The sequence below is a fragment of the Aythya fuligula genome, chromosome 1, assembly GCF_009819795.1.
Source record: "Aythya fuligula isolate bAytFul2 chromosome 1, bAytFul2.pri, whole genome shotgun sequence".
Taxonomy (NCBI): Eukaryota; Metazoa; Chordata; class Aves; order Anseriformes; family Anatidae; genus Aythya; species Aythya fuligula.
In genome coordinates this window covers 197,646,634-197,667,110 of record NC_045559.1, presented here as the reverse complement: position 1 = coordinate 197,667,110, position 20,477 = coordinate 197,646,634, and the positions used below count along the sequence as shown (strand labels likewise).

The window sequence follows — 20,477 nt, the reverse complement described above, 5'->3', positions numbered from 1 at the left end:
CAGAGCTTGGTATCATCAGCAGACTTGCTGAGGATGTGTTTGAGCCAACTGTCTGTGTCACTGACAAAGATGTTAAATAATACTAGCAGAATCAATGGAAATACAGATAATATAAATGCATTTTTAAGTAATTATTGATATTGTGTGCTTGTTTCCAGATAGATATATTATTTTTGGAGGTCACAGAGACTCCTGGGTGTTTGGTGGTATTGATCCAACTACAGGCTCAGCTGTTCTTCAAGAGGTTGTTCGGAGTTTTGGTAAAATGAAGATGGAAGGTAACTTATTTATTGCAGACTTAAAGTGATGGATATGGGAAACAGCAACAATGAGGGACTATGCTGAATGTTCCCAGAAGCAGTTGTGTTGATTTAACTTTTCACCTCTGCAGAAAGTTGTAGTTCTCATTATGAAACATGCAAATTTATTGAAGAATTGCATGTGTATCATTGCATCTTAGTTGGCTGAATTTATTCCCTCATGTCCCTCATCAGTAGAAGATTAACCTTTTGGTTGTATAGAATGAAAATTTTGCATTAGGAAGAAATTCTTCTGTAGTAATATGTTCCTCTAAGGGTTTAGAGAGGATTTTTTTTCTACTTCTATATCAATTAAGTGCTAATTTTTAAAAGTGATTCAATTAACTGTGTTGGTCTTTTACTAGACTTTCTAACTTGAGCTGAATTTTGAAGTTTAACTATGTGATTGCAGGTTGGAGACCCAGACGAACTATTATTTTTGCTAGTTGGGATGCAGAAGAATTTGGATTGTTGGGTTCCACAGAATGGGCTGAGGTAAATAAAGAATAGTTTGAGGCGTAACTTGAACATCTGTTGCAGGAAGGTGCAGAGCCTAGTGGTGTCTATCACTAGACTGCAATTGGTAACTTCAAATTAAAACAGGAGCACAACAGATTCCTCTTCAGGTGCTGCAAGGCCCTCATATATTTATGCAAATTACCTATCTAACTTCTCACAGAAACACAGTTCTGCTGAACTACATCAGTTTATTGGTACTGAATGGTTTAACATTTTTTTTGTTCTTAGAATTTTATTTACAACGCTGTATTTAGAAAACTTAGAGTTTTAAAATTCAGTACAAGAAAATAATTAAATCTTTTTATTTTAATTTATTGGCATGTATTTCGGTAAACTACAAAATTACATATCAAAATGACACATTGGAGGAGAAAACCAGGATTGTGCTCCCAATACCAAAGGGATTCCATCATTCTTCTGTTAACAAAGCTGTGATTTCTCTTCCCTTGGATTTGCACTCCCATAAACCATTTAGCTTCCAGGTGCAATAGACTCTCTGCATCTTATTGTCAGTTTGTGTGACATTGGATGAAGAAAGCATAATTTATAATATTTTTAAAATCATTTACTGAGGGATTTTAAAGGATTTGCTTTAAAACTTCATGTCATCTGAGCTCCACTGGTGACAAAAGCAAATTGTATATTACTCTTTTATTTTTGATTCTGTTCTCTATCTAACTGTTCATTTTTAGATAATGTCAAAAAAAAAAACAACACACAATTGTTCACAATTGTTTTAACTATGAAGAATATGAAAGCATGATACTTAAAAGATCTGTTTCTCTTGATTATGTCATGAATAAATTAGTTATTTTATGCTTGTTCTCGTATTGCTACTGCTGTTCTGCAGTGTTTCTTGTTTAATAATTTAATAGCTGGTAATCTATCATCTATTGCATTTCATGCAATGGCAGCTGTACTAGATTAGAAAGCCATAAACACCATTCATATCTGAACCTCAATGTTTTTATATTATTGTTTTCTTGCTTTATCTTGGTGGTGTGCATTCCTCCTCTTGACACCAAAATTAGATTTTAGTTTCTCTAGAGATTTTCCTCACAGCTTACATTTGTGTTTTCTGCAGTTGCCAGATCTGCCATCTACTAAATCTTGAGGAAAATTAACCCACTATATTTACTGTTTTCTGTGATGGTAAAGTAACAAAAAGACTCTGCAACTGTGGCAACATCCTTTTGTTGCATAAACGATCTACATTGCTCATAAATGAAAGAATTTCATTATGTTGCAAATAAGCTTTTGCGCATATATAAGGCCATGTGTATGCATATCCAAGTTTGCTTCCTCCCTTCATTTGTTTCTTTTGTTTGTTTGTTTGTTTGTTTGTTTCCAGAATCTTCTCTACTTTTTGTTTTAAAGATACCAATTGCATTTTGGAGTTATCACTTACCAATCTAATTTGCAGTTCACATGACTTACAAATGATGTGTGGTGTTATAAATTGAATGAATGAAATATCAGTTACTAACCTAATTAGAATATCTATTACAAAGCCAAGATTTAGTAAAATACCACTTAGTGATTAGAATATCAATTTCAAACATAATTGCCAGTTTTCAAAAAATTAAGCCTGCGTGTGTATATATTTAGCATGAAAGCAATGGTTGGTTGACTCAAAACAGTCAAATTCAGTGCTTTGATTCATCCCTTTTTGAAATGGAAGAGTGTAGAAATGACAGCGATACCCAGTTTATGTGTGTTAAAAATGAGTTCAGTACTGGGATCTGACATGAATAACTGGGAATTAAAAGCATTGAGGAATTCTAGATCAGCTCACAGTCGTCATATTTTGCACATTCAAAAAGTGGTTGATCTTGGACTCTCTCCAGTATGCCCAGGTCTCTCTTGTACTGGGGGGCCCAGAACTGGATTCAGCACTCCAGGTATGGCCTCACCAGTGCTGAGCAGAGGGGCAGGATCACTTCCCTCGGCCTGCTGGTGGTATTTTGCTTCATGCATGCCATGACACCATCGGCCTTCTTAGCAGCAAGGGCCCATTGCTGGCTCACGTTCAGCCTGGTGCCCATCAGGACGCCGAGGTCCTTTTCTGAGCTGCTGCCTAGGTGGGTGGCCCCTAGCGTGTCCTGGGGCCTGAGGCTATTCCTCCCCAGGGGCAGGACCCTGCACGACTCCTTGATCAACTCCATGACGTTCTTGCCAGCCTGCTGAGGTCCCTTTGGATGGCAGCACGGCCCTCTGGTGGGTCACTCCCTCCAATTTCATGTCTTCTGCATTAATTTTCCTGTCCTGTCTTGCTCCTGTGTGATGCAGCAGACAGACTTCTATTTTGTGGGTGGTTCCCAGAAAAAAATTGAGTACCAGATATAAGAGTGAATTTTGTATGCCCAGATCATTAACAACCCTGAAATACTAGTATAATGAGTAAGGTACATTGTGCTACTTATCCTGACGTGGTTCTTAAAGGTAAGGTGGTAAAAAACAGTATACTTAATATCTTGTCTAAATGTCACTAAATGAAAAGTAATAATTGCACTTTTACAACCCTAGGAAAATGCCAGAGTCCTCCAGGAACGGGCAGTTGCTTACATCAACACAGATTCTTCTATAGAAGGTATGTCTTATTTTTAAACTCATTTTACTTTACAGATGTCAACTTTAGTAGTTATTGTGTGTTATTCATTGCGTCCAGAGCTAGTAAATGCAAAATAGATAATGTGACATTCAGCATAACTGTACCAAATGCAGAATTAAGTAGAGAGAACAATTTACATTTTCATGTTGCTTCTTTCTTGCAAATAGTTCCAACCATGAGCTGCAGTTGGCTGCCAGAATGCCTCCTCTAGAATTTAGTGTTCTTTGCTAATGAATTGAGCAGTCTGAATTGTAAAACTGCTTAAGTGCTTAACTGCTTTAGCTTTGATTTACAATTACAGATTTGATATATAACAGACTGTTCCTTGTTCTGTTTGCAGCTCCAGCTCAATTTACTGTGGGAGTACAGTATCTTGAGACACTACAATTTATTACAGTCTCAATACAAATAGTGTCAAGACCTTGGGCTTACATTTTGTGGGGGTGGGAAAACATTTTGTTGCTTTGGGACAGCGTAGTCACCTTTGTTCATTGCTATGAGCAAGAAGGCTCTGCAAGGAGTTACATATTATGGCAACACTGTCCTAGAAAAATGAGCTTTCAAGAGTGGTTCACAAGAAAGTGATCCCCCATTATTGAATTTACTACGCCCTTCAGATTCTGAGAGGAATCTGGCATACAGGAATGATGATTAGAAACTAGACTTTGGAAACTGGAGGCAGCACAGTGACCTAAATCAAAATAAACAGGACATTTTCCTTCTTAAATTATTCTGAGCTTTATTACAGAGGGGCTTCATTTGCTATTGTTTATGCTGAAATAATAGTCAGTAGAGTCCTGTGAAGCTGTTCTGCACCATATCTTCTGTTATTTAGGGCATTGCTCTTCCCATGTTAAACCCAACTTATCTGGGCTTACTGTGTGTGAATAAAATGGATATCGATAGGCACATTTAAGAACTTGTTTTATTCCTGTCAGCTGAAAATTCTATCTGTCACAAAAGGATTGGAAGGAAAGAAAAGCCAAACCCAGTTTCTAAATGCTCGGTTGGAGTTGGGGTATAAGGAGAGTAGAGCTGTTCCTTCAATTATGTAGCCTACATGCTGTGTAAAAAGTGGAGCAGCATTTCATGCCTAGATCTCACAGATGAAATAATAGCTTTACAACTGCTTCATATTCTCAGCATGGATCGCAACACTTTTTTTTTTTTTTTTTAGTTGATTTGCAGCCAACATGCTGCTGCATTAACAATTTTCTTCCAAAACTTAATTATTCAAACATGTCTCTTGTTTTATGCATTAAAGAAGATGTAAAAGTAAAACTGCTGGAAAAGAAAAAGAACACCATCTTCAGAGGACTGTTTTAAGTATCTTGGACATCTTTCACTTCACTCTGAGCATCCCCTGTAGAGCCATAACATCCATATACTCTGGAATTATTTTGTTTATCATCGTGTTTTTTTCTACAGTGTTCCTTGTGGCATGTTTTGAACAGGAAATTATTTCTATTGATTGTCCTTTAGTACCCATGACAGGAATAGTGGGTTATCCTTTTAGGCATTTATGTAATTCTAATTTCCAGTTCTCAAATACAGACTCTCTTTGGAAACATTATTAATGTTACCTAGTAATTTTTTCATCACCATGGGATTTTCTGAAATTGTCAGTCAAGTCCTCTTGTGAGTGCACACCATGCAAGGAATGGCCAAAAGGTCTAAAGCAGTGTCAAAACCCAGCAGCAGTGTTATCTGACAGCTTGTCTTTCATTACATCAAAGCCTTCTCACCCCCCCTTTGCTATTGTCCATCCTAGCTGCTGTTGGGTGGTTGTAGCCTACAGAGAAGGTTGCTTTACAGCCTAACTACCTCAGTAGTGGCAATAGTTTCTTTTCAATGGGGCTCTTGCTGCTGTGACTGACAGCTTTGGGAGGAGATAGTGAGCTCAACATAGCCCCAGGCAATGTTGAAACCTCATGGGTGTAAACTGAAGAAGCTACAGCATGGTGGTAGAAGGGGATGTTTAGAAGAGAGTAGATGAAAACACTACTCTGTAGCTTTGTTGCCTTCTGTTTGGGTGAAGTTTAATACTGAAACACAAAATGCCAAAAGTCTTGCAAGTCTCTTACTCAGATGACCTGTTTTTTTTTTTTTTTTTTTTTTTTTTTTTTTTTTTTTTCAGATAAAATCTGAAAAAAAATATTGCAAATGTCCTCTTCATGGTAAAAGAAAAAACAGTTGCACTGAGAAGCTTCTTAAAAACTCTTGCAAGGGAAATGTCAGTTCCTGAATGCACTGGCTTATTTTTTATTTATTTTTCTAGGATGTTACCACTACTTCTGTTTAATACAAGCTTTGGGGAGCATGTGAGTGACAAGGATTTGTAGCAGATGAGGGAGAGTTGGGCATATTCTAGAATTATGGGAAGACTTCATTACATTACTGTGTACGTACCATAACCAATGCATTTCTGTTGCGTAGGAGCAGTAGCTTTTACAAGGTGACCAACTAAATAGTCTGTTTCTGTATAAATTCTGAGGCAAGATCTAAATTCTTTGCCTTAGAGTCAAGGAGAAGTTTGTGTAAGAAAGGACTGCAAGACTAGCCCGTTAGGAAGATGATGCTGATGATATGTGGGGGAAGATTTCCATGTCTGTGTTTCATTTTCAGGCAACTACACATTAAGAGTTGACTGCACCCCTCTTCTCTACAGACTGGTATATAATCTAACTAAAGAGGTACTGAATCAGAGTGTTTATTATTTGTGATGTTCTGAGAATTTAAAACTGGAGGTTTATTGGATAAAATTGAATTATTGTATAATATTCTTATTGTCTTATAGCCATGCTGGAAGAATCTTAATCCTACCAAAATTAGTGTCAAAACTTCCCTTCAGTGGTACACAGTCCAAGCTCATGGTTCCTCAGTATTTGTAGGAAGGCTGAAATGTATCACTAACATAAGTGGAATATTATTTGCAATTTATAATATACTATGTAGAGATAATTCTGACCTTCTCTATAATTCTGTATAGATAAGTCCATAAATAAATAAATAAATTCCAGATAATTAAACACTTGAGCAAAATCAATTCTCTAAAATAAGCATTCGAGGAAATAAACGGTGTTCCACATTTTGATTTCAAGTGCAATCTCTTAAAATCTAAAATCTATTACTTTTCACATTGGCAAGCTACCTTTTTTTTTTGGTTCTACCTGAATGTTCTCCATTTCTTATTGAGCCCTTGAAACACAATGATAAATATGAAACGATTGGGTGGGTTTGTGGGTTTTGTAATAGGCCAGATGTGTGGATCTGATTGACAAGTGGCCTTGTAGTACACTTGTCCTTTGCTTTCACCTCTCAGCATGAATTATGATAAGGCTGAAGGACTGTGGTCCACTAAGGCATGAAATTTCATTGGCTGTATAAGTTGTTAACCAGCTGAGGCACATAGCATGAGACATTGTCACTATCCTCATCTCAATTAAGTGAAGGCATCTCTATCTGACTTAAGGAAAATAGGAAAATAGGCTCCCTTTAAAGGCAATGGGTAGAAATAATTTATGTGCCCAAATGTGGTTGTCTACTCTTGTGCATACAGAACCCTCTAAAAATCTTCTTCCTCTGTTATTAAGGGAACCTAGGTGACTTGGTCTAATCTAGAAATGTGCACTGAAACTTCACTTGGTAGGATGGCTCCCGCTATGAGTATCCCTTCCCATAAGATGCATTCATTATGAGTTATTTTCAGATGTAGTACATTTTCTTTTGACACTGGAAATGCCATCATGTGAATATGAGGTAGTTTATCTATGCTGTTCCCTTGTTTTTTCTTCCATTTTCTACATTTTATTTTCTTATCAACTCTTTTTGTCATATTCTTTCTTCCTTGCAGGGGAAGAAGCTGTGCTTGTTCAGTCAGCTGCTGTCACACTTCGCACACTGCAGGGCAGTCTGTTTCACCTGTACAAATTCCTATGTCCCTAGTGCTGCAGGGTCCTGGTTAGAATAATTTTCTTTCTGTGTGCAGCAACTCGTTTACCCAGGGATTCATTTTATTTTTTTCTGCAAAAGATAAACAAATTAAAATATGCGCTGGACTAGAAATAGCATCTCATTCTTTGATCTAAAGTCAACTATTCAACTATTGCTGGCTTTGGGTAGGAAACTTCCTTTAACATACCATATGAAGTTCTTAGGACTGGCATTTTTGAAAATCTTGTGTTATTTAAGATTTAACAGTAGAAGTGTAATACAAACAACAGAAAACCTGACAACTATTCCATAATTCCACGCTGTTTCCTTGCTAAAAAGCTCCTAGAAGTACACTTTATTTATTCATATTCTTCATAGCTTCATTTGTTAAGGGGTTGAGTTTAAGGCAGAGAGGTGTCAGTGAGAAGTCTGACTATTGCTTGAGTTCCTTAACGCTACTGCTGAAACATCTTAGACTTTTTTCTTTTTCTTATTAGTTTCTTATAGACAAAAAAAAAAGGCAACTATTTTTTTTTTTCTTTTATGTTTCTTTCACAGAGCAGAATTCTGCAACAGCATTCCAATTCAGTGCTGTCCTCTACTTTCTGTACACATTCAAACAGTTTTTGCAGTTTTCTTCTATAGTATTGTCTCTGTCCAAAAAATATCATTTATAATCCCTTTTTTCTTTAGACTATTTTTTCCATTGTTTTGGCAAATACATTTAAGACACTCCTTACCATAAATATATTTATATATATTTATATTATATTTATATTATTTATTATTTATAAGTATATATATATTTTTTTTCATAGGAAAATTTTAATTTTAAGTTTAAGTTTCCAAACCATCTTTAATTTAATGATGTTGATGTGTCACAGGTGACCTCCAGCGAACCATGCCTCACAGACTGTGAAACCTTTCTCTCACACCCTTTTGAACTTTCCTGTAAGATCATTAATAGAGGTTGTTGATTTTTTCCCAAGGAAAAAGATGTTTTGATGAACTCTGTGAGAGAAAGAATACCAAGGGGCATTTATTGAAAGACCAGTTCTACCTTGACCATGATTTCTGGTGGCATAAAAACATGTATACAGATGAGTGAGAGACACTCTAGAAATATGTCATAAATTTTCCTTGGCTCACTGATTCATCACAGAATAAAATTATTTTAAGGGATCGAACATCTTCATTTTCTGGAGCTTTAATTCCAGTGAATTGAATTAACAAAAGAGGGAGAGAAACTAATGTAACAAGTAAAACATGGAATTTTTATTTTGCAGAGGGATCAGCTTGTATTTAGGTAGCTTGCTATAAAGACAACTAAGATCTATACCTCTACTAAGCTGTGTCTTTTCCAATAATCTTAAAATAAGAAGAAGAACAAACAAACAAAAATATTAACTAAATTCTGTAATGACTAGAAGGATTCAGATGAAATTATTATATTCTTAGTTTTAATATTCTGACTGCAGTGCTGTTTTTGGAAGAGACTGGGAGGCTAGATGTACACACCAAAGCCTATGATTTGCATTAGGCTTTTGCATGGGATTGGATTTCATTCAGAAAGCCCAGTAAGTGAAAGAACATTAGTGCAGATGTGGGTGATTATGCATGTCTGAAAGAAAGTTATTTCTGTTCACATGAAACAGTCCAACATCCAAACTTGGGATATGTGTTTAGACCAAAATCTTTGACATAAACCCCACGAGCTCTTTGCTCATCCTGTTTTTTTTTTTTTTTTTTTTTTTTTTCAAGGAGTTCTGCATTTAAGTGCAGTCCTTAGCATACAGATGGGATGTTTAGCAGTTGGCAATCTCTTTTGGCCCAGCAGTACTGCTAGATTTCTCAAAATTATTTCTCACCAGCCGACATCTGCAATAGTCCAACTCCAATTCCCCTTTTCTCATCATCACTTTTTACTTTGCATTTATATTTAAAGAACTCCATGTCTTCTTTGAAGTAACAGTGAGCTTGTGCTGATTCTAGATTTGGATCTAAGTCAGGATGAATGGTTTTGACATGACCAGAGCTGTCAGAATAACATCTCTGCCAGAGCATGGAGTATTGTTACTCACATATGTCAGAGCTCAGCTTGCTCTTATTAATATGCCATTTTCAATTTAAGCCATAGAACTTGACCAAAGTGCCCTGAAAATGACAGCAGTCAAACAGTTGCTTCACAAAGTTGTTATTTTTTTTTTTTCTGGTAGTTGATGCCATAACCCCAGAGGTCAGAATTCCTAGGATTTTCAATTTGGAGTCTGTATATTTTTCAGTGCAGAATTTAAGACTCAACAATACTGTGAAACTATGTATCTAACCATGCATGTTTATGCTTTGTATTTTGAAAATAAATAAATAAATCCCAAGCCTCTGCACATGATAGCCAATGTGATATTTAAAGGACCATACTGGCTTTGGCCATAACTAACAAAGATTGATAAGCGTAGCTGGAGACTAGGGCCAGAGTTTTTATTTATGTGTAACTCTGCCACAGATTTTCTAACAGCTTTGGTCAATTAATTTCCTACTGCTTCATAGTTTTCCCAGCTGTATTATGGCTGTACTAGTATTTACCTTTCCCTTCATGATTACATAGCTTTCAATTTTTTTAAGGTAGGGGTGGGACCTGCATTTGTACTCACAATGTCTTGCACAACAGGGCTCCAATCTTGGTTCAGTTCCCCTGACACTTCTGTAATATAGTTAGTGACTGGTTATGCCCCTTCTTTCTAACGTAATTCCTATAACAAAGAGCAGGCAAATTTCAGGCTTAACCTGTTGAGAAAATGTAGTTGCTGTGTGAAGCAAACTTGTGATGGCTCAGGGCTCTCTTCTCCCCTTGCCTGCTGAAAGGATTGCTGCTGGAGCAGCTCCATAGTGCTATTACATGTACTTGTGCATGTGCATACAAAGGGCTATAGTAAAGTGGTAAGAAATCCTAAAAATCCCAAGTATTCTTCCAATTTCTTCCAAAACCTGATGGGTTCAAGCCAGTATTCTTCAGCTGTACCTTGCTGTACTGTCTGTGATTGGGTCCAAGTGCCTGTCAGATGCTCTTAATGGTTGGGATCCGTAACTGTATAGAAGAAATGTAAATGAACTATGCGTACCTCATTGCATACAGCAATGCTATTGATTAAGAATGATGCAGATAGCTGTAAATGTCTCCTTTAACACTGATTTCAGTTAGAGATACTTCCAGTGAGATTATAATCTTTTTGTTTCCAGATTTCAAGCCCTGATGAGGGTTATGAAAAGAAGTCTCTCTATGAGAGTTGGCTTGTGAAAGACCCTGCACCTGAAAATAATAGTTATCCCAGGTAAGTTGTTAATTTGCTTTTATTTTCCCAATATTTTAATCATATCATAGCACAATTCCTCTACAGAATTCTTCAAGATGTATTGCTATTGATAACAGCAATACAAAAACTTTTTAGTACATGGTGTCTCCAACAATGTTTGATTTTAAAATCAAATAAAATGGTATGACCTCTTTTAAAAAAGATGATCTATACCCACTGCAAGATGAAACCTCACACTCTTTAAAGGCTTCTTACGGATAGAAGAGCAATCATGGAAATGAAGGGCAGGGAAAGAATTCAAAGTGTAGTTTAGTCACCCTTCTAGATGAGATAATATACTATTGTTAGGCTAAGCAAATGCTCTGTTGAAAGAAATTGCCTAGAGCAGTAATGAAAAAGCTCTTATGATAATTATTTTATTTATATAATGGATGTACATTAAAAATCTTTATTTGAAGGTATTAAAACTTCAAAACATTGTTTAAGCCTGTGACTGTAAGGCTAAACCTTATATTCCCATAAGGTGAGTAGAACTGCCCCCTTGTGTGATTTGACCCAAATGTTCTGGATGTATGACCCTATAATCTTGCAAGCCTTGGCAATATGATCTCCTAGATTCATTAGACTCACTAAGATCTCTTCCTTTTGAAAAAACCACTAAATCTAATCCTCAGCTGAAACAAATAGTTTCTTGCAGAAATGTATACTAATGGGAAAGCTTTAGCTGGGTTATTTATTTATTTATTTTATCTGAGAAATGCCAATTATTCTTCTGGCTAGATATTTAACCCTAAAACTTAATATAAAACTCAAATAAATATTTGAAAATACTGAGAATATTTCAGGTTTTTATTACTGTTTTTCTTTTCCTCTGTCTTGCCACACCTACCCAGCAGATGGCAATATTTACTTGTAAGTCATAAATGCTAATCTGCTGTGGAAATTATTTACCGGTCTTTGTACTGTGGAATATGCTGAGTATATAAACACATCTGTCTTTGCATATATTGCCTCGCAATTCTTATTAGTTTGGAAATAGATGTTTAATATTTTAAGATTGCAGAGGCTTATCTGATGTAAATCTACAGCTCTTGTGTATACTATGTACATTTTTTTCCTAACGTGGCCAGTGTCATAATCAGGGTCGCTACCTTTAAATGACTCTCCCAGTAATATTGAATACCGGATTAGTGTGTTAGAATAAAACCAGTTACAGTAATTAAGCTTGCTGCTCGTCTACTCTCTGATCTTATGAGTGTCCCTGGTGTGCCCTTCAGAAGCCTTGACCTCCATTTCTTTGAAAATCTACATTTTGCATAAATTACCATCATATTATAAAATAAGTACTTCCTCTATGACATGTTGTCTTTTCTACATGTAGAATAAACAAACTGGGATCAGGCAGTGATTTTGAAGTTTACTTCCAGCGACTGGGAATTGCATCGGGCAGAGTGCGTTACACCAAGAATAGGGTAAGCCATGTAGATTGCTTGAAGGAATTTGATAGGGCTGAGCAGTCATCTTTTAAGAGCATTTATTCATAATTAGTAAAGAAGCTTCAACATTTTTTTTTTGTCTCATTTGTACATCAGTGCCATTTTTTAATTAAATAAGAAACCTATTAGCTTGGAGAATAAAACATTACAGTGATATGTTTATTTTATAGGCTGTCAAGTACTGAAAAGGATATTTACAGAATCTGTTTGGGGGTGTGTATTTCATTCCACCGTACTATTAGTAGTCCCCTTAACATACACATCCTCCTTGATATTGTTTGGAAAACCATGCAACATAAAAAGGGATCCATGACAGGATTTCTGCAATCCAGAACTGCAGGCTGATTTCACTTTCCATGGAGGCACTCTCTTTACAAGGGAACTGAAGTCATGTCTGTTTAGATGGAGAGAAGGAAGCCTGCTCACTTAATCGTGTGTGACAGTCCGTGGATTCAGGTTGTTTCATTATCCTAAGACGAACACACAAAAATGGGAAGGATAGCAAATTGTGTTTTGTAGGAAATAGCTTTTTTGATTTGGATGCTGTGCAAAATATCATACCATCAATAAAACCCTTAACTGCAGTTAGAATACATGGCACTGACAAATTTGCTTGCTCTTTTTTCAGAAAGCAGACAAATTCAGCAATTATCCTGTTTATCACACTGTGTATGAGACCTTTGAGTTAGTGGAAAAATTTTATGACCCCACCTTCAAGAAACAGCTAGCAATTGCCAAGTTACGAGGCAAACTGGTTTATGAACTTGCAGATTCCCAGATCATTCCATTCGACTGTAGAGATTACGGAGAAGCCTTAAAAGGATATAGTGATAGAATTTATAAACTGGCCAAGAAACATGAAGAACAGCTGAAAACTTACAAAGTGTCATTTGGTGAGTAATAGCCACAGCAGAATTTATTGAGTGCATTAATTAGAATTATGCAGAGACATGATATATCTGTCCTCTCTCTGAAACTGAATTCCTTTTCTGTTTTAGTTCTGCCATCATAATAAAGAAAAGTCTTCTAAAAAAATCTTTCTAAACCTAACACAGTATTAGCACGTTATTGGTCAGATGAGAGAGTTAAAATAATTTTCATGCATGTTATTGTGTTCATTATTACACTGCTCATGAGCAGTCATGAACCACAATCAAATGCAGAACAAAAAAATAGTATTGACCTGCTTCTCACCCAGGACTAGATTATTTCATCTTGCTTAAAAGAAGAAGACAGGTTAAACGTTTGGGGCAACTATCTGAAACCTGGGAGATGCAGGTGTCATTTCCTCCTCAGGCAGAGGTTTAATCTGTCTGACCTTGGGAAACCTGCTTACCATCTGTGTCAGTGGCTGGTACCACAGTTAGGCAACAGAACCCTTCTCCAACTTCTGCATAAATACATTCACTGAGCGCTTGAAAACATTTTGATGAGGCACATAAAATAGAATGGAAGAGACAGAGTACTCTGGATCACAAACTAGGATGGTTTCCACAATCATTTTTTTTTCCCTCTCCGTCTGTTTCTTCTTTCTCCTTGCCTTGTTCACCCCTTGGTTTCTGTACCACGGAGAATTTTCAGTCAGTCCTAATCCACATGGTATCTGATGGACCCATGGGTTAGAGACATAAACTGGCTTTTCAGTGATGCAGTACTCGTTTGGGTTGTCTGAAACGTGAAGTAATTCAAATCAAATCCTCACTTAGAAAAAAATAAAATGACATTTAAGTCTTGTTAGGCAGAAAGTTCTTGAGTATTTTGAAAAGACTTCATTTTTTTATTTTTTATTTTTTATTTTTTTGTAAAAAGGCTTCTTGGAACAGAGGAAGCATATTTTGATGGATTATCTGGTCTGAGATATCATATAAGAGATTTATTTCAACACATTCTTGTGTTAACTGTAGCATATCATCTGGGGAAACATCAAGATTGGACTTTCTTTTTGCACTGTTAGAACAGCTACCAAATTTTCTGTTAAATAATTTATTTTCATTGTTTGTGTTTCCTTCTCATTTCAAATTAGAACTTGCCCAAATGAATTTCCAACTAATGTATATACTTTTGTTTTTATGTCAATTAGGTTTTAGAAGCAATCTTTATTATTTTTTTTTTGGCTTTTTTTCCCTAACTATCACTTAACTCTCTCCTTAATAACTTTATAGACGTGGCACTTTGGCCATTTTTACAAGTTTTCTTTTTTTCCAGTCTTTTCATTATTTTCATGTCTCTTCTCTGATGCCTGATCAGTTCAAATTTATTTCTTTAAAAAAAAAATATGATTTTTATTTTTTGTATATTCTATTGCACCAGAGTGCATTACAATGAATAGATAGCTTTTATGATACTTTGCAAATTGAAATTCATTTCACTCAGAACTTTCATAGAACTACCTATTGACAGCACTGAATGTCAGAAAGCTGTTAATTAAGCCTGAATAAATCACGTAGTTGTCCTTCACAACAATTGATGAAGCTTTTTTTATTGCCTTTATATTCACATTTCAGCTGCTTCTCTACAACAATGAACACTGGAAACCTTTTTTTTTTAATTTATTTTTTTACATGAAATAGTACTTGTAATAATATACTATCAGAGCTAAGGTCTGTAGGGGAAATGAATAAATAAAATTGATAATATTTTTTAAAATAACCAAAAGTGGCAGCACTGAATAGCTCATGAACATGAGCACAAATTGTCTTATATATTTTCAGATGACCTTTCTTTTTTCTCTTAAATCCCCTCCTATTGCTTCTGAAATATAAACTGTAGCCTTGATACAGCCATGATGTCAGCCCTGTCCTCTGCCAAATTGATAACTACTGCCCTGGGCAAATGCAGTTGCGGACAAGCACTGTCCATAAACAGGTTGCAGAGGCAAAATCTGTGCCTCTGATTATGTAAGCTAAAGAAAAATATTAATGCAAGAACAAGCAAGTGTGGGCTGGTGATGGATAAATACGTTCGCTGGAAATAGAAAGCAGATGAGACTGCAGAGCAGCTTTCAACAGAAGTCGTGGGAACAGACAGCCTATGTGATTTCTAAAATAGTGTGATGAGTTTACCAGCACAGCAGGGCTTCATTCCCTGTAGGGGATAGGGTTTAGGAGATGACCTAATCCACGTTCCTGTGCAAAGAGAGAATACTCTGCATTATCTAAAGTTTCCTGAAACTTTTGGGCAAAATGTGCAAGTTGTGAAACTATGTAATGAGCTGTGGTAAGGCCAGAAGTTCTCCTCAAACCATCCACCTTCCTTTTGTTCCATGAAAATTAGCTGTAGAAATCAATACTTCTTCCCAGGTCTGTATCAAATCGACCCTTCTACAGGAAAATCATCACAGTTGATGTCATTAGCAGGAGACAGTATCTGTAGCTGCTTCTGAGGCCAAGCTATCCCATGTGGCTCAGACATGCTGCCAGGGGCAGAGCACAAGAAAGCAACAGGACTTACAGCCCAGAGTGAGGTGTAACAAGCAAAATCCTGGAGTCCAAGCAGCAGCACAAGGGATGGCACAGGGTTGTGGCACAGACACCTCGTGGGCTGCACCTTAGCAAGCATGGGGCTTGGTAACTTTACCCTATCTATCTCTGGCTGTGCACCACCATGACTTTTTTTTTGGTTTTTTTTTGTTTTGTTTTTTTTTGTCTTTCTCAGTACTACTCAATAGGACACTCTTCTGTTATGATATGAATAGGAAATTATGTTCCAAGAGGAAAATCCAGCTGCTTTTGCACAGCCAGCTGGAAGAGCTGGTATTTTTGATGTCAGGCTTTTTTTTTTTTTTTTTAACCTAAACTCTGCAGTATGTCCCGGTGTTAAAAGGGTAACAGCAGAGTTTTCCATTTGCAATGCCAGCGTCTTCTCCTTGGCAGGCAGAGGCAAGATGTGGGCTTGGGAAGGCCATATCCAGCACCCTGCTCTGCTGTTGGTGTAGTTCCACTCTGTCCTTGTCTGTTACTGCTGGGAGTGCAGCTCTTAAAGTCTGCTCTGGGGAAACTAATGGAGGCTAAAAATCTGAACTTCTAGGAGAGACAAGAAAAAAAAAATTTTTAATAAAAAAAAATGCAGGTGTAACAGCAAAATAATGCAAGTGGAACAGCAAAACAAATGTAGTTTTGCTCCCCCTGGGCAACTGAAAGGTATATTGGGCTCTGTGGATCCTCTGAAGTTGTTCAAAAAAGTCTTTCCTTGTCTAGATGCTCTTTTTTCTGCTGTGGTGAACTTCTCAGAGGCTGCTGCTGAATTTCACAGGAGACTTGAAAAAGTTGACAAGAAGGAGTAAGTCTGGAAAAATCTATCTCTATCTTAGTAAAATCTCCCCCGTGGTGTTTTCTTTCTTTGTCCAGGGGTGTACCTGAAGCCCTCCATCAGCCTTTGGGTAGAGAAAGTTAAAAATAAAAAAACATCTAAAGCCTGTGTCAGTTTGGGCCTTGCTCCTAGGGCAGTCTGCATGTCTGGTCACTCCTTGGGGTGGCATTCATCTTGCTCAGTTTTTAGCTACCTTGAAGATATAATTACTTGTCCTGATTCCCTTTATATTTCATGGAGTGAAATTTGTATTTTGAAGGGGCAATTAATCACATCTCCTCAGGTACCCAGGTCAGCTCTTTCTTTCCAGTGACTACACAAGGAGCCTGTCTGATTAGCATGGACCAGAGCCCTTGAACTCTGAGACACGCAATATCTGCCAAGATTAATTCTGCTTTCAGTGATGAATAGTATCAGCTGTAGAGCTTATAAGTATCAGCTAGTCATTACAATTATTGTAATAAAGGGAAAAGCAGGTAGCAGTGGAAGTTTAAGTCTGATTGTGCTCTGTATTTGGCTTGAGTGCTGTAGGTGTGTGGTGGTTTTACCGTGCTGGGCAGCTAAACCCCACAACCGCTCTCTCACTCCCCCTCCTTTAGATAAGGAGGGGGAGAAGTAAAGCAAAGAACAACTCACGGGTTGAGATAAGGATAATTTAATTAAAGGGAAATAATTATAATAATTAAATAAAGACTACCATGAACTAAACAACTTAACTAAGGGGAAAATAAAAGGGAAAGGGGAAAAAGGGAGGAAAACAAACAAACAAAATAAATGAAAGCTATATGGAAGTGCAGAGGAAAGAAATTACTCTCTACTTCCCACAAATGAGCGATGATTGACCACGTCCTTGAAGCAAGGCCTCAACGCATGCAGCCGGTGTTCGAGAGGAGGACCGACGTCTTCTCAACGAGAGCCCACCCCTCCCCTCTTCTTCCTGTTTCCACCTTTTATTGCTGAGTGTGACACCACATGGTATGGAATATCCCTTTGATTGGTTTAGGTCAGCTGCCCTAGTGATGTTTCTCTCCTCACTTTTTGCCCACCCCCTAGGAGGGTTAGAGAAAGGCCCAATGCTGTGCCACTGCTGCTCAGCAGTAGACACAACACTGGTGTGATAACACTGCTGTTCCAGCTACAAGTACAGAGTACGGCACTGAATGGGCTGCTGCCGGGAAAGTTAACATTCCAGCCAGACCCAGTACAAGGTGACACAAATGTTTGTACTTTCAGCACACCTCAGGAAGACAGGGTGATGCTCCAGAGTATTTAAGACTCCTGCATGGTGCTTGTGAACCTATGGGCCCTGTGGGACTCCCATGCCCTTTGGGTGCAGTGGCTGGAGGCCAGGCTCTCCTCAGTACCTTGTATGGTACATAGTGGTTGTGTTTAGGCAACTGAATCCCATACTTAGAACATTGTTCTATTTATCTATGTATGTATGAATATTGTAGAGAGTTTAGACCCTTGATTTGGAGGTGGACAGTAAAAATCTAGATATCTTGACCTAAATCTCTGCCTTTCTGTCCCTGCTGTTAAGTGGGATCCTCCTAGAGCCATTTAATACTAAACAAGTTTCTACTGAGTTGTCTAATGCAGAAATCTGAATGCATTAATAAAACATGTATTACTTCCATTTGAAAAACCTCATCTTTTTGCAAATGTAGATATTCTTTGTCACTTTTTTTTTTTTTTCTGTCCAAAGAAGAGGAAAAGTGCTTGAATGAAAATGAGCAGACCTGTTTCCTTACTGTGTGAAATGTCTCTTGTCTACATTTTCTGCAGTCCTGTTGCAGTGCGAATCGTGAACGATCAACTGATGTTTATAGAAAGAGCTTTCATCGATCCTCTTGGCTTACCGGGAAGGAAGTTTTACAGGTAAGGCAACAAGTTTCTGAACTTGTCTAATTTTTTAACTGTGTAAAGCACTGTGGTTTTGCAGATGAATCCCATCCTCACAGGCTGATCAGTTGGACTGCTGTATAGGCCCTATAAAGCCCAACAGATTCTGGTTCAGGTATAATGCAGTGAGTAGCAGACTTTGTTGATAATCTCCAAGGAGAACTTTTTGCCTGCACCACCCTCACGGTGCCTAATTCTTCTTCCCAGCTCTGGATCTCTATTTTTATTAGCCTTGATAACTATGTGAACTTGATTTGAGAGTATGTGATAGATACTACTTCTGTTATACACCTTGTTCTTGTAAATCTGTACCAAGTAATGACTCAGTGGATAAACAACTCTATGGAAAGAAAGGAAAGAAGGGAATACAGTAAAGGGAAGAGGACAAGTATGTAGTGAAGAGAGATGTCCAGAAGAGAGAGACTGGACAGTGTCCTCTCCCCTCAGGATAGATAGCACAGAGATCACAGGATGGAGAAAGGCCCATGAGCTGTGCTGCAGGGTCCCATCTCTCCCAGCTTTGGCTGCTTCCCATGAGCTTAAACCCTTAACTGGTTATTACTGAAGTTTTCTCTGTACGAGTCTGCAGGGCTGGAGAAGGACAATACATTATGCACCACCACATCCTTTATAAAAGTGCTGTGCAGTTATTAGGAACACCTGCTGGAAGCCAGCTTTCAGCATCAGGTGTGTGAGCGCCTCCCTTTGCTCTCAGCATCCCCCTTTTCCTGATGCCTGGGTGCATCTGACTCACTGCCTGGTGGCTTTCACACCACACCAGAAGCCCCTCAGGCAGGTAGAATTGAGAATCACACTTCCAGCCTCCTAGGACAAACTGTTGTTCACACTTCTGGAAGAATGAAATGGTTGTTTTCTACAGTTCTTATTTTTGGGTGTTAGGTAACATTTAGAGATATATATATTTTAAAATACATTTTATTTGTGCTTGCATCTATTATTGCAGTTTTAGTATTTATTTTGAGTTGGGGGGCATCTTTTGCATCTATAAATGTGTTTCATTACTTCATGTGAACAAAATAAATTTGAAAATAAATCTGCAATTATTAATTATTAAAAAAATAAAAATTAAAAAAAAATAAGCCATGGTTTTGCCAGCTTCAGTTCCAATACAATCACTTCTACTCTGAAGAATCTGTTCTTCTCAATAATTCTCCCATAGTTCCCCCCCCCCCCCCTTTTCACATTCCTTTCCCAGCTCTATCACCATTCAATTGCTCAATAATTTTCTGAGGTTTCTGTTATTTATTTATTTTTTAACTTAGCATACCTACATTTTTCCCTTTCCCCACAGACATGTCATCTTTGCTCCAAGCAGTCACAACAAGTATGCTGGTGAGTCCTTCCCAGGGATCTATGATGCCATGTTTGATATTGAAAGCAAAGCAGACCAGCAGGAAGCCTGGGAGGAAGTGAAGAGGCAGATTTCCATTGCAGCCTTCACCGTGCAGGCAGCAGCAGGGACACTGAAGGAAGTAGCATAGGATGATGGCTTTGAAAAGCTGAAATAGCAAAGTCTGAACGCCCTGCAGTCAGGCTGCAGTGATCCAGTCTCTGCAAACTGCCTGCTGTACCTGAGCTCCCATCGCACAGATGTACTGGTAGGGGGAGCAGGAGCTCTGTGCTCCAGAAACTCTGCAGCTAGGAATTACTGCTTCTCTGATACTGGCAAAACTGTAACTTTAAGAACAACCCTGGATAGAAGACAATCTGTGGGGCAGGCAGGTGGGGAGAAGGAAGATTCAATTCTCAATCAGATTTTTTTCTGAAGGATCTGCCAATTTTGAGATCCCACATCTTTTGGATGTACAGTCTGGTTATTTGCAAAGCTGTCTGCTAATCTTGACCGTAGCACTGATCAACAGCATATATTTCAGCAAAAAAAATCAAGCAGTCCTCAGCATATACATTTCTCTTGTTCTACTAATGATGTTTATCATATAATACACCAAAAGCATTTCTGCATTTTAGCATCCATTCTGCAGGACTAGTCAGCACTCATTTTGCAGACTTGCTTTCTTTCCCTGAAAAAAATATAATAGTGGTCCTCTGGCTAATTGCCAAAAGGGCTACTAGCCTT

General features: G+C 37.7%; 1 protein-coding gene across 2 annotated transcripts in view; it reads left to right on the top strand.

Annotated features, from left to right (window-relative positions):
* Positions 1–19,881, top strand: part of LOC116489875 (N-acetylated-alpha-linked acidic dipeptidase 2-like) — a 37,745-nt gene extending 17,864 nt beyond the window's left edge. The window contains exons 10-19 of one of the 2 annotated variants that reach the window (XM_032188587.1): positions 159–278; positions 712–794; positions 3,345–3,408; positions 6,055–6,122; positions 10,600–10,691; positions 12,055–12,145; positions 12,798–13,062; positions 16,366–16,447; positions 18,263–18,355; positions 19,692–19,881. In XM_032188587.1, coding sequence (XP_032044478.1) covers positions 159–278; positions 712–794; positions 3,345–3,408; positions 6,055–6,122; positions 10,600–10,691; positions 12,055–12,145; positions 12,798–13,062; positions 16,366–16,447; positions 18,263–18,355; positions 19,692–19,881 — 1,148 coding nt within the window. The remainder of the gene's footprint in view (positions 1–158; positions 279–711; positions 795–3,344; positions 3,409–6,054; positions 6,123–10,599; positions 10,692–12,054; positions 12,146–12,797; positions 13,063–16,365; positions 16,448–18,262; positions 18,356–19,691) is intronic. The other variant, XM_032188596.1, reaches the window with a different exon arrangement.
* The last annotated feature ends 596 nt before the right edge of the window (positions 19,882–20,477 follow it).